Source organism: Drosophila ananassae, chromosome 3R (assembly GCF_017639315.1).
Source record: "Drosophila ananassae strain 14024-0371.13 chromosome 3R, ASM1763931v2, whole genome shotgun sequence".
Classification (NCBI taxonomy): Eukaryota; Metazoa; Arthropoda; class Insecta; order Diptera; family Drosophilidae; genus Drosophila; species Drosophila ananassae.
Genome location: NC_057930.1, coordinates 16,808,911 through 16,821,425, shown reverse-complemented (window position 1 = coordinate 16,821,425; position 12,515 = coordinate 16,808,911). Strand labels below are relative to the sequence as shown.

Genomic DNA, 12,515 nt, shown 5'->3' with positions numbered 1-12,515 from the left:
TCTTGGATTATACAGTGCATAACATATTTATAAGCCACCCATAATGGATTAATTGGTAATGAAAGAATAAGATCTATTCTGGAAGCCATTTTTAAAAAATAAAGTTTTCAGTCTTGCTCTTTAACTTCTGCTTCAACTTCAAATATTTTTAAATTATTATTTTTTAATTATACTTTTCTTATGACCCGCACCTTAAACTCGTATCCATACTAGTCATAAGTGTGATATTTTCGTATACCTGTACTCAATATGTGTGCCAAACCGCAGCTGACTGAAGACCCATTGACATAATAACGAGGAAGGTAATCGGACTAAGACCAGACCCCGCCCCGGCCGGCCAGGTTCCACTTGGACTCTGGTGGACCCCCTACCCACTGGTGCTACTGGTGGTGTCAATTTCGCTGCAATTCAAATGGAAATGGAATCAAATGAATGGATTGGACGGGCCCGTCTCGGTTCGGCTGTCGCCTTTTTGTCTCAGGTTATGGTTGGTGACCGCCCCGTGGCTGCCCGGACATGTAGAGCAGTGACACAACCGAACTGACCGACTGACACACTCTCCAGTCTCCAGATTACGTTCTCCTCTGGTCCCCGCGATCGCCGCCACCTGGAAGTTGCGGAAACTGGTTGGGGATTATCGAGACTGGGTCGGGTGAACGGGATAATGGCATAATGCAAAGGGGGAAAGGCACCGGGCATTGGGGGGGAAAAGTAAAAGGATTCAGATGACAGCCAGACTGGGGATTGTCTGTGGTCAGTTGAGGAAGAGAAATGCCAGACGACGAGACCCAAAAAAGGGTGCAACCAAAAGTGAGGGGCACAAGGATTAGTATGGAATTTCAATTGTAGAAAATGGTTGGGATTTTGAGAGGTGTAAAGATGACTAATGAATTAGAAATTTATGATTTCCCTCAGTTCTATAATTAAATTTTTTATAGGTATATTTTCTTTCCCAAAAAGCTTATTCATTCTTTAACATTCCTCGAAGTACCATTGCGAGTACATAATCATCTGTGATTAACATAAAAACAACATTGAAATGAAAACCGCCAACAAACCGACAAACAGCTCATCACTTGAAGTGGCTTGAAGGCGGCTCATCCATTTGGGTATTATTCAATTACCAGCCAGAAATTGTGGTGCCTGCTGCTGCTACCTTGCTGGAGCTGTTGCGGTTTCTCAAGCCTTTTACGTGCATTGACTTGCTGCACCACCAGTGGCTGCCACAAAAGCGGCAGCAAGAAGCGAAAAATAAAAATAAAACGGCAGCTGACGGTAGTCGAATTAAACAGCAAAATGGCACGCATCCATAGACCCTCGTCTGCATTTCGCAGAGATCCCCTGACGGATCCCCCTCCTGCCAATTCGTTGGATTTCCTCCGTATATTGCAATCTTATTTTCAGTATTCATCTATGAAGAGTTTTATGATTTTTTAAAGAGGTTTGTGGCAGGCACTTAAAGTTTATTAAAAGACATAAAGTCTGGGGTAAATAGGTAAAATATAATTTAATATAAAAACATTTTGGAATGGTCCATTGCAGATAGGATAGTCTTATCTTTATTTTAAGAAACTGAGTTCGCAAATCTATTTTCATAAAAAAAGGTTTTTTGAAAAACAGAACGTTGATGTTATTGCTATGAAAGTGTTTAAAAATGTTTCCCTAATTTATTAATTAAATTAACAAATTTACGAATAAAGTTATTTCTCAAAATTGTTTGCTAACTTGAAGAGTATCAACACAGTAGGCATTTCAAGAGGTCTACCATTCTTGTTTGTATCTTTGTTGATGGTTTATTATACGATGATGGTAGTGCTGCATTTGGCGCTTGGCTGCGTTGAGTTCGCGCCTCCGAAATTCGAAAACTCCAGCGAAGCTAGCAGACCGCCGCCGAAGCCAAAGTAGACAGGCAACTACAACTACACCGACTAAACAGCAACTAAAATAACAAACGCAACAAAAAAAAGAGGGACCGCTCACCATTCGCTGCGCCGCATGTGTTTTGGGCTATTGCGATTATTATTATTGTTGCCGATCGTTGTTGCTGCCTGCTCTTCGGCTTGTCTTGGCCTGGCTTTGGTTTTGGCTTTGGCTCGCTCCAACCTGGCTTGGTGGTCGCGCATTCGCTTCGTGCATCCATCCATTCGGCGGCTTGGGATTTGGAACTATAAAAATGCGCACAAGCGCTGCAGTTGGCATCATTAAACCGTTAACCGTCGAACAGTCTACAGCCCAAGAGTGGTACGGAACGTGTAGACCAATAGTGATCCTAATAAACCATCCCCTCGACACAAACGGGATCAGTTCTCGCAGACCGCGGGCCAATCGCGTGCCACACGACCAGGGAAAACGGATTTCCATTCCCGTCCATCGAAGGATACACTCAGAAGCATGAAGTTAATGGTAAGTCAAGTTGAGGAGTGCAAGTACAGAGAAGGCTTGGCCAAGAATAGTCTGAATGGTCATCTGTGATTCAAAATCTCATAAACATTCGGAATATCTCGAAAAATTCTAACTATATCTTGAAATCTAATGAAACTACTAACTACTTCAAACCACCACATTGGTAAAAAGATATAGACCCTCCTAACACCCACACCTTTAACTTACAGCGCACAGCGACATCGCTGGCCCTGGTCCTGCTGCTGGCCACCAGCTACGTCCGGGCTGAGGACGAGAAGGCTGCCGCCCCGGCCGAGGAGAAAAAGGTCGAGCCAGAAGCCAAGGCAGCGACCAGCGAGGACACCACCAAGTCCAAGCGCGGTCTGCACCACTACGAGGACTACCACCACCACCATGTGCCCCACTTCCCGGTGCACGAGGAAAAGACACTGACAGTGATCAAGAAGGTTCCCGTGCCAGTGCCTATCGAGAAGATCGTGCATGTGCCCGTTGAGAAGCACATCCATGTGCCCGTGAAAGTCAAGGTACCAAAGCCCTACCCAGTGGTCAAGCACGTGCCTTATGAGGTCAAAGAAATCGTCAAAGTGCCCTATGAAGTGCCAGCTCCCTATCCCGTCGAAAAGAAGGTTCCAGTGCCCGTCCATGTGCCCTACGATCGTCCAGTTCCCGTAAAGGTGGGTTTTCTATTCTTGAGGCTTAGGGAACTCCTCATATGACCCCTGATTATCCCGCAGGTCCATGTGCCCGCTCCTTACCCGGTCGAGAAAAAGGTCCATGTACCAGTCAAGGTCCATGTCCCAGCTCCCTACCCAGTGGAGAAGGTGGTCCACTACAACGTGGAAAAGCACGTGCATGTCGACAAGCCGTATCCCGTCGAGAAGGTTGTCCACTACCCCGTCAAAGTGCCCGTTGAGAAGCCAGTGCCCCACTACGTGGACAAGCCAGTGCCCCACTATGTTGACAAGCCAGTGCCAGTGCCCGTGATCAAGAAGGTGCCCGTGCCCGTCCATGTGCCGTACGATCGCCCCGTACCCGTCCACGTTGACAAGCCAGTGCCCTATGAGGTCAAGATTCATGTGCCCGCCCCCTATCCGGTGATCAAGGAGGTGCCAGTCAAGGTGGAGAAACACGTTCCGTACCCAGTGAAGATCCCGGTGGAGAAGCCCGTCCATGTCCACATCGAGAAGCACGTGCCGGAGTACCACGAGAAGCACATCAGCTACAAGGAGCCGGAGTTCATCCACAAGCACATCGAGGAGGACCACCACCACGCCCCCATCCACCACTCGCATCACTCTCACCCCATCGTGGAGCATGAGCACGAGGTGGAGCATGATTTTGCCTCTCATGATTATCATTCATATCACGGCTACTAAACTGGTGAACTGATCTCTTCTCTCTCTTTCTCTCTCTCTCTTTCTTTCTCGCTTTCGCTTTTCTTTGCAGCATTGAGAATGTACTGGGATGGCAAGCAAAACCAAAAGTTTCCATTTCCACAAAATTCCCAAAATCTTAAAGAAACCCGAACATTGAGAGTCCAAAATGCATAAACCATAACCCGATCATATCATACCAAGCCACTCAACTCAAACCGATCCATAACAATACCATATCCCCACATTGCAATGCAGAACGTGATAAATGACAGAAATTCAGAGAAACCAGACGAGAGACAGACGAACCCTTAGCTTTTAGACCGAAATCTCTTCTAGCCGTAAGCCATAAAACATTAAAAAATATACAACAATTAAACACAAAACACACACTAACGGAAACCCTAAAAAAAAAAAACGTTGACGAAAACCCCGTGAGCAATGTGAATGAGTGAATTGTAAAGGAACTTAGTTAAGACTTCAAAGCGACACATTTGGGCATGACCCACACAACAACAACACCATCAACTAGGGATGATTTAGGTCAAGATCAAGATCTAGAACACCAACCCACTCCCACCCAACACCACCACCAAGACACACCATCTGTGGAAACTGTGGACTGTTGGATGGATGGAAGGAAACGATCGACATCTGACCATCAACATCATCATCATCGCCTGGGTGCATCATCGATGTGGTTGCCGCTGCTGTTTTGTCCTCCAGCCGCGGCTCCTCCCTCTTCTGCTCTGGTCCACCCCGACTCGTGCACCCGGTTCAGGTTCCCAAGTGCGACCCAAGTTGACTCTGGAATACCCCCAGGAATGTACCCCCAGTGGCATTCTGGAGTCCTTCGTCCAGTTGTGTGCAGCGTCCCAGCGTTGTGAGCGTGTGATAAGACTTCTGATAGCGTTTAAGCTTGTGCGATATTCGAGATAGGAGACGCCTATTTAAGTCAGTTTGTAATCGAACGTATTGTATTAGTTTTGTAATATTCATTGCTACCTAGTTTTAATCTATCATCTTATGTAATTTTGCTTACTCGTAGAAAAGCAGACGAAACGGATTTATAAAAAGTACTTAATTTACCAAATATCTTTCCAACTCTGTATAAAATCCAACAACGAAAATCTCATACAAAATGAAGCTGATGAACGATACACAAATAAATCAATGAAAAATCAAGTGATCAAAACAAGATACTCCATTTTGCTTACTTATTTCCCCCAGTTACTTTCAAACGAATAATTATTTTCTTGACATGATTGGTTTAAACTTTAAAGACTGTTTGAGTTCCGCATTAGCTCATTACATAAATCAAAATTTGCAATTACAAACATTTGGATTTGGCAAACATGTCTGCATTAGACATTAGCGGAGTTCAGTTAAAAAGAAGGTGTGTTCAGTCTTTGTTCAGATTGTTAAACATTTAGCTATGATTTGGCCCTCTTATTGCCAATTAATTTCATGTGACTGCAACCATTTGCCTTGGCCAAAAACCCACTCATAGCCCCTTTGCTCGCAGCGGCAGCCGAGCATGGAATCAAGTCGTTCCTCTATTGCCCATAAATGTCTTATCTAATTTTCAAATGAGCTAAACATCGCCTTGCATCCATAATTGCATATTCAAAGTGTCTCGCCCACGGAGACAGCCAGCCAGGGGTGGTGATGGGGGACTCCAACAAGGCAAGGGAACACAAGAGACCAGGCTAGACAAGACGGTGCAACATGTTTATTACATTTTCCACACCATCATTTCGCTTTCCACGAGCTCCAAGAGTCCATTTCCTAGCGTTTATTTTGCGGTGTGGGCATTACTTTTTATTAGCACCAGCGAGGAGGTTTCGGATTTTGGACTCGCTTTTCTTTGTTTTTTGTTGCGAGCTTGTGTTGTTTTTTAGAGCTGCCTTGCCTGCGGCAAAGGTGGCTTGTTCCAGCGACCACAAAGATTTGGTTTCAATTTGCATTTTCGGCTTCATTGAAGCCGCTGCAATTTGCAGAGTGGGTTAAATAAAGTGGGCCATGGATTTATCACGTTTTTCCCCCAGTCGGTTTGTAGGACATGTGCCGCTAACCGATATTTGAACCGCTGGATACCCGTCTGAGCAAGAGGCACAACTCCGTTTTATTACCATATTGGGGCTAACTCTCTTGGTGGCTAGTTGTTTCTGGTAGCTTTGTTTATGTAACTGTAGCATTTGCAGTTTATTGATTATGCAATAAATAATCGCCAGCACAATGCCCGACCTGGTGTTGTAATCCCCAATCCTCGACGCCTCCTATTTTCCCCTCTGAGTGTGCGGCTAATGCCAAAAGAATGGCCGCAATAAAATCTGGCTAATGGCTCTGGTGGAGGAGAGTCCAGCTATTACTTCGCTATTGAAGACGCCAAGAAAACAGACTCTGGTCTAAGTCTTTCACATTTAAATATAATAAATGAACGTTTTAATTATTTTATTTTACTGTCTATCTATGAGTTAATAAGAAGTAACCAAAACATTTTAGTAGCCGCCTTATGCAACAGTTGAACTTTGTTGTTTAAAGAAAATCAAGTAAATTAGACCCAGACAAAGGTGCTGAGAAAAGGAAAATCAACGAAAGGAAATATATGTAGATTAGTGGGTTAAGAGCTCGAATGGATATCGTGTGGTGTCTGGATTTTCGTAACTGTTTTTCGTCCGGACTTATTCAAATGATGGCCAACTAAACCCGCTTTTGCTTGGCGGTAGCAGCCAAGTGGAAAGTGAATGCGGGAAACATTGCCGACATGTGAGTTTTCAGTTTCATTTCATTTTTTTCCACCGCTCCGGTGTGCCTGTGTTGGCCATTATGCCATAAGTTAGTGGGCCAACTTTATGGTCGGTTCGCCGATCCCAGCGATCGCAACGCGTAATCGCCGGCAATTTGACGGAAAATGTTTGAAATCGTGTGTAAATTGCAATCAGAAATAGCAAAATTAATAACATGCAGCAGTGTGGATTTTAATTGCTCTAGTTATGCACAATATAATTAAAAAGGAGAAAATATTACCAGTAATTATGCAATCAATTCAAAATCAAATAAATCAAATGTTTTGACACTTACTTGATGTAGGGGATATTTGCTGGGATATGGTACTTGGCTCCCAAGTCAAAATCCATTTCGGAGCGCAAAACTGGCGGCTTTATTCCCGAATACTTTTCTCTAAATAGCATTAAAATTAAACACCTTTTACAATGCATATATTAGCGTACCTACCGCATATTCCAGTAATGACAATTCATGGTTCGCTTGTTTGCGTTTCCACTAAACACATCATAGCGCCAATTGTCCAACGATAAAGCAAAGGGCAGAAAAGCTACCTGAAATGTAAAGTTATACAGTCTTCCGAAAACTCAGATTGATAAAGCGTACAAGTCGATGACTGGAATCGGTTGGATATTGGAAAAACTGTAGCTATAGCCGGGGCCATATTGTCCTTGCATGCATCTTTCACGATTTTGGAAGGGGACCCCCCAGGAAATTTGACAAAAAATCGAAAAAAAAAATTGTTTTTAGATTTTGATAAAGAATGGTGGAGAATCAATCTACCATTCGTTTAAGGTATTCCGCTCAAGAATCGGATGGAAATTGGCCAAGATATAGCCAACGCTGGGGTCCATATTGTCCTTCCATGCATCTTTCACGATTTTGGAAGGGGACCCCCCAGGAAATTTGACAAAAAATCGAAAAAATATTTTGTTCTTAGATTTTGATGCAGAATGGTGGAGAATCAATCTACCATTCGTTTAAGGTCCGATCAAGAATCAGATGGAAATTGGCCAAGATATAGCCATCGCTGGGGGCCATATTGTCCTTCCATGCATCTTTCACGATTTTGGAAGGGGACCCCCCAGGAAATTTCACAAAAAATCGAAAAAATATTTTGTTCTTAGATTTTGATGCAGAATGGTGGAGAATCAATCTACCATTCGTTTAAGGTATTCCGCTCAAGAATCGGATGGAAATTGGCCAAGATATAGCCATCGCCGGGGACCATATTGTCCTTCCATGCATCTTTCACGATTTTGGAAGGGGACCCCCCAGGAAATTTGACAAAAAATCGAAAAAATATTTTGTTCTTAGATTTTGATGCAGAATGGTGGAGAATCAATCTACCATTCGTTTAAGGTATTCCGCTCAAGAATCAGATGGAAATTGGCCAAGATATAGCCATCGCTGGGGGCCATATTGTCCTTCCATGCATCTTTCACGATTTTGGAAGGGGACCCCCCAGGAAATTTGACAAAAAATCGAAAAAATATTTTGTTCTTAGATTTTGAGGCAGAATGGTGGAGAATCAATCTACCATTCGTTTAAGGTATTCCGCTCAAGAATCGGATGGAAATTGGCCAAGATATAGCCATCGCCGGGGGCCATATTGGCCTTCCATACATCTTTCACGATTTTGGAAGGGGACCCCCCAGGAAATTTGACAAAAATCGAAAAAATATTTTGTTCTTAGATTTTGATGCAGAATGGTGGAGAATCAATCTACCATTCGTTTAAGGTATTCCGCTCAAGAATCGGATGGAAATTGGCCAAGATATAGCCATCGCCGGGGGCCATATTGTCCTTCCATGCATCTTTCACGATTTTGGAAGGGGACCCCCCAGGAAATTTGACAAAAATCGAAAAAATATTTTGTTCTTAGATTTTGATGCAGAATGGTGGAGAATCAATCTACCATTCGTTTAAGGTCCGCTCAAGAATCAGATGGAAATTGGCCAAGATATAGCCATCGCTGGGGGCCATATTGTCCTTCCATGCATCTTTCACCATTTTGGAAGGGGACCCCCCAGGAAATTTCACAAAAAATCGAAAAAATATTTTGTTCTTAGATTTTGAGACAGAATGGTGGAGAATCAATCTACCATTCGTTTAAGGTATTCCGCTCAAGAATCGGATGGAAATTGGCCAAGATATAGCCATCGCCGGGGGCCATATTGGCCTTCCATACATCTTTCACGATTTTGGAAGGGGACCCCCCCAGGAAATTTGACAAAAATCGAAAAAATATTTTGTTCTTAGATTTTGATGCAGAATGGTGGAGAATCAATCTACCATTCGTTTAAGGTATTCCGCTCAAGAATCGGATGGAAATTGGCCAAGATATAGCCATCGCCGGGGGCCATATTGTCCTTCCATGCATCTTTCACGATTTTGGAAGGGGACCCCCCAGGAAATTTGACAAAAATCGAAAAAATATTTTGTTCTTAGATTTTGATGCAGAATGGTGGAGAATCAATCTACCATTCGTTTAAGGTCCGCTCAAGAATCAGATGGAAATTGGCCAAGATATAGCCATCGCTGGGGGCCATATTGTCCTTCCATGCATCTTTCACCATTTTGGAAGGGGACCCCCCAGGAAATTTCACAAAAAATCGAAAAAATATTTTGTTCTTAGATTTTGATGTAGAATGGTGGAGAATCAATCTACCATTCGTTTAAGGTATTCCGCTCAAGAATCGGATGGAAATTGGCCAAGATATAGCCATCGCCGGGGGCCATATTGGCCTTCCATGCATCTTTCACGATTTTGGAAGGGGACCCCCCAGGAAATTTGACAAAAATCGAAAAAATATTTTGTTCTTAGATTTTGATGCAGAATGGTGGAGAATCAATCTACCATTCGTTTAAGGTATTCCGCTCAAGAATCGGATGGAAATTGGCCAAGATATAGCCATCGCCGGGGGCCATATTGGCCTTCCATGCATCTTTCACGATTTTGGAAGGGGACCCCCCAGGAAATTTGACAAAAATCGAAAAAATATTTTGTTCTTAGATTTTGATGCAGAATGGTGGAGAATCAATCTACCATTCGTTTAAGGTATTCCGCTCAAGAATCGGATGGAAATTGGCCAAGATATAGCCATCGCCGGGGGCCATATTGTCCTTCCATGCATCTTTCACGATTTTGGAAGGGGACCCCCCAGGAAATTTGACAAAAATCGAAAAAATATTTTGTTCTTAGATTTTGATGCAGAATGGTGGAGAATCAATCTACCATTCGTTTAAGGTCCGCTCAAGAATCAGATGGAAATTGGCCAAGATATAGCCATCGCTGGGGGCCATATTGTCCTTCCATGCATCTTTCACGATTTTGGAAGGGGACCCCCCAGGAAATTTCACAAAAAATCGAAAAAATATTTTGTTCTTAGATTTTGATGTAGAATGGTGGAGAATCAATCTACCATTCGTTTAAGGTATTCCGCTCAAGAATCGGATGGAAATTGGCCAAGATATAGCCATCGCCGGGGGCCATATTGTCCTTCCATGCATCTTTCACGATTTTGGAAGGGGACCCCCCAGGAAATTTGACAAAAATCGAAAAAATATTTTGTTCTTAGATTTTGATGCAGAATGGTGGAGAATCAATCTACCATTCGTTTAAGGTATTCCGCTCAAGAATCGGATGGAAATTGGCCAAGATATAGCCAACGCTGGGGGCCATATTGTCCTTCAATGCATCTTTCACGATTTTGGAAGGGGACCCCCCAGGAAATTTGACAAAAAATCGAAAAAATATTTTGTTCTTAGATTTTGATGCAGAATGGTGGAGAATCAATCTACCATTCGTTTAAGGTATTCCGCTCAAGAATCGGATGGAAATTGGCCAAGATATAGCCAACGCTGGGGGCCATATTGTCCTTCAATGCATCTTTCACGATTTTGGAAGGGGACCCCCCAGGAAATTTGACAAAAAATCGAAAAAATATTTTGTTCTTAGATTTTGATGCAGAATGGTGGAGAATCAATCTACCATTCGTTTAAGGTATTCCGCTCAAGAATCGGATGGGAATTGGCCAAGATATAGCCATCGCCGGGGACCATATTGTCCTTCCATGCATCTTTCACGATTTTGGAAGGGGACCCCCCAGGAAATTTCACAAAAAATCGAAAAATAATTGTTCTTAGATTTTGATGCAGAATGGTGGAGAATCAATCTACCATTCGTTTAAGGTATTCCGCTCAAGAATCGGATGGAAATTGGCCAAGATATAGCCATCGCCGGGGGCCATATTGTCCTTCCATGCATCTTTCACGATTTTGGAAGGGGACCCCCCAGGAAATTTGACAAAAAATCGAAAAAATATTTTGTTCTTAGATTTTGATGCAGAATGGTGGAGAATCAATCTACCATTCGTTTAAGGTATTCCGCTCAAGAATCAGATGGAAATTTGCCAAGATATAGCCATCGCTGGGGGCCATATTGTCCTTCCATGCATTTTTCACGATTTTGGAAGGGGACCCCCCAGGAAATTTAACAAAAAATCTAAAAAATATTTTGTTCTTAGATTTTGATGCAGAATGGTGGAGAATCAATCTACCATTCGTTTAAGGTCCGCTCAAGAATCAGATGGAAATTGGCCAAGATATAGCCATCGCTGGGGGCCATATTGTCCTTCCATGCATCTTTCACGATTTTGGAAGGGGACCCCCCAGGAAATTTCACAAAAAATCGAAAAAATATTTTGTTCTTAGATTTTGATGCAGAATGGTGGAGAATCAATCTACCATTCGTTTAAGGTATTCCGCTCAAGAATCGGATGGAAATTGGCCAAGATATAGCCATCGCCGGGGGCCATATTGGCCTTCCATGCATCTTTCACGATTTTGGAAGGGGACCCCCCAGGAAATTTGACAAAAATCGAAAAAATATTTTGTTCTTAGATTTTGATGCAGAATGGTGGAGAATCAATCTACCATTCGTTTAAGGTATTCCGCTCAAGAATCGGATGGAAATTGGCCAAGATATAGCCAACGCTGGGGGCCATATTGTCCTTCAATGCATCTTTCACGATTTTGGAAGGGGACCCCCCAGGAAATTTGACAAAAAATCGAAAAAATATTTTGTTCTTAGATTTTGATGCAGAATGGTGGAGAATCAATCTACCATTCGTTTAAGGTATTCCGCTCAAGAATCGGATGGAAATTGGCCAAGATATAGCCAACGCTGGGGGCCATATTGTCCTTCAATGCATCTTTCACGATTTTGGAAGGGGACCCCCCAGGAAATTTGACAAAAAATCGAAAAAATATTTTGTTCTTAGATTTTGATGCAGAATGGTGGAGAATCAATCTACCATTCGTTTAAGGTATTCCGCTCAAGAATCGGATGGAAATTGGCCAAGATATAGCCATCGCCGGGGACCATATTGTCCTTCAATGCATCTTTCACGATTTTGGAAGGGGACCCCCCAGGAAATTTGACAAAAAATCGAAAAAATATTTTGTTCTTAGATTTTGATGCAGAATGGTGGAGAATCAATCTACCATTCGTTTAAGGTATTCCGCTCAAGAATCGGATGGAAATTGGCCAAGATATAGCCATCGCCGGGGGCCATATTGTCCTTCCATGCATCTTTCACGATTTTGGAAGGGGACCCCCCAGGAAATTTGACAAAAAATCGAAAAAATATTTTGTTCTTAGATTTTGATGCAGAATGGTGGAGAATCAATCTACCATTCGTTTAAGGTATTCCGCTCAAGAATCAGATGGAAATTGGCCAAGATATAGCCATCGCTGGGGGCCATATTGTCCTTCCATGCATCTTTCACGATTTTGGAAGGGCCCCCCAGGACCCCCCAGGAAATTTAACAAAAAATCTAAAAAATATTTTGTTCTTAGATTTTGATGCATAATGGTGGAGAATCAAACTACCATTCGTGTAAGGTATTCCGCTCAAGCATTGGATGGAAATTGGCCAAGATATAGCT

The 12,515-nt window shown here is 42.9% G+C and overlaps 2 protein-coding genes across 3 annotated transcripts in view; one reads left to right on the top strand and one right to left on the bottom strand.

Moving 5' to 3' along the window:
• Nucleotides 1-12,515, bottom strand: part of LOC6497098 (angiotensin-converting enzyme) — a 43,312-nt gene that overhangs the window by 27,771 nt on the left and 3,026 nt on the right. The window contains exons 6-7 of the mRNA XM_001962725.4: nucleotides 7,014-7,117; nucleotides 6,861-6,959 (exon numbers count right to left, since the gene is read on the bottom strand). Coding sequence (XP_001962761.3) covers nucleotides 6,861-6,959; nucleotides 7,014-7,117 — 203 coding nt within the window. The remainder of the gene's footprint in view (nucleotides 1-6,860; nucleotides 6,960-7,013; nucleotides 7,118-12,515) is intronic.
• Nucleotides 2,170-4,974, top strand: LOC116656088 (skin secretory protein xP2). 2 transcript variants are annotated; one of them, XM_032455542.2, is made up of 4 exons: nucleotides 2,170-2,403; nucleotides 2,613-3,077; nucleotides 3,138-3,728; nucleotides 3,850-4,974. In XM_032455542.2, the coding sequence occupies exons 1-4, from the start codon at nucleotides 2,392-2,394 to the stop codon at nucleotides 3,853-3,855; spliced, it is 1,074 nt and encodes a 357-aa protein (XP_032311433.1). In that variant the 5' UTR covers nucleotides 2,170-2,391; the 3' UTR covers nucleotides 3,856-4,974. The 2 variants fall into 2 exon arrangements, with proteins under 2 accessions (XP_032311433.1, XP_032311432.1); XM_032455541.2 differs by having other exon boundaries at nucleotides 3,138-4,974.

Coding starts and splice junctions, on each gene's coding strand:
- LOC116656088 (XM_032455541.2), top strand. Junction 3,078..3,137: donor ATCGTCCAGTTCCCGTAAAG/GTGGGTTTTCTA, acceptor ATTATCCCGCAG/GTCCATGTGCCCGCTCCTTA.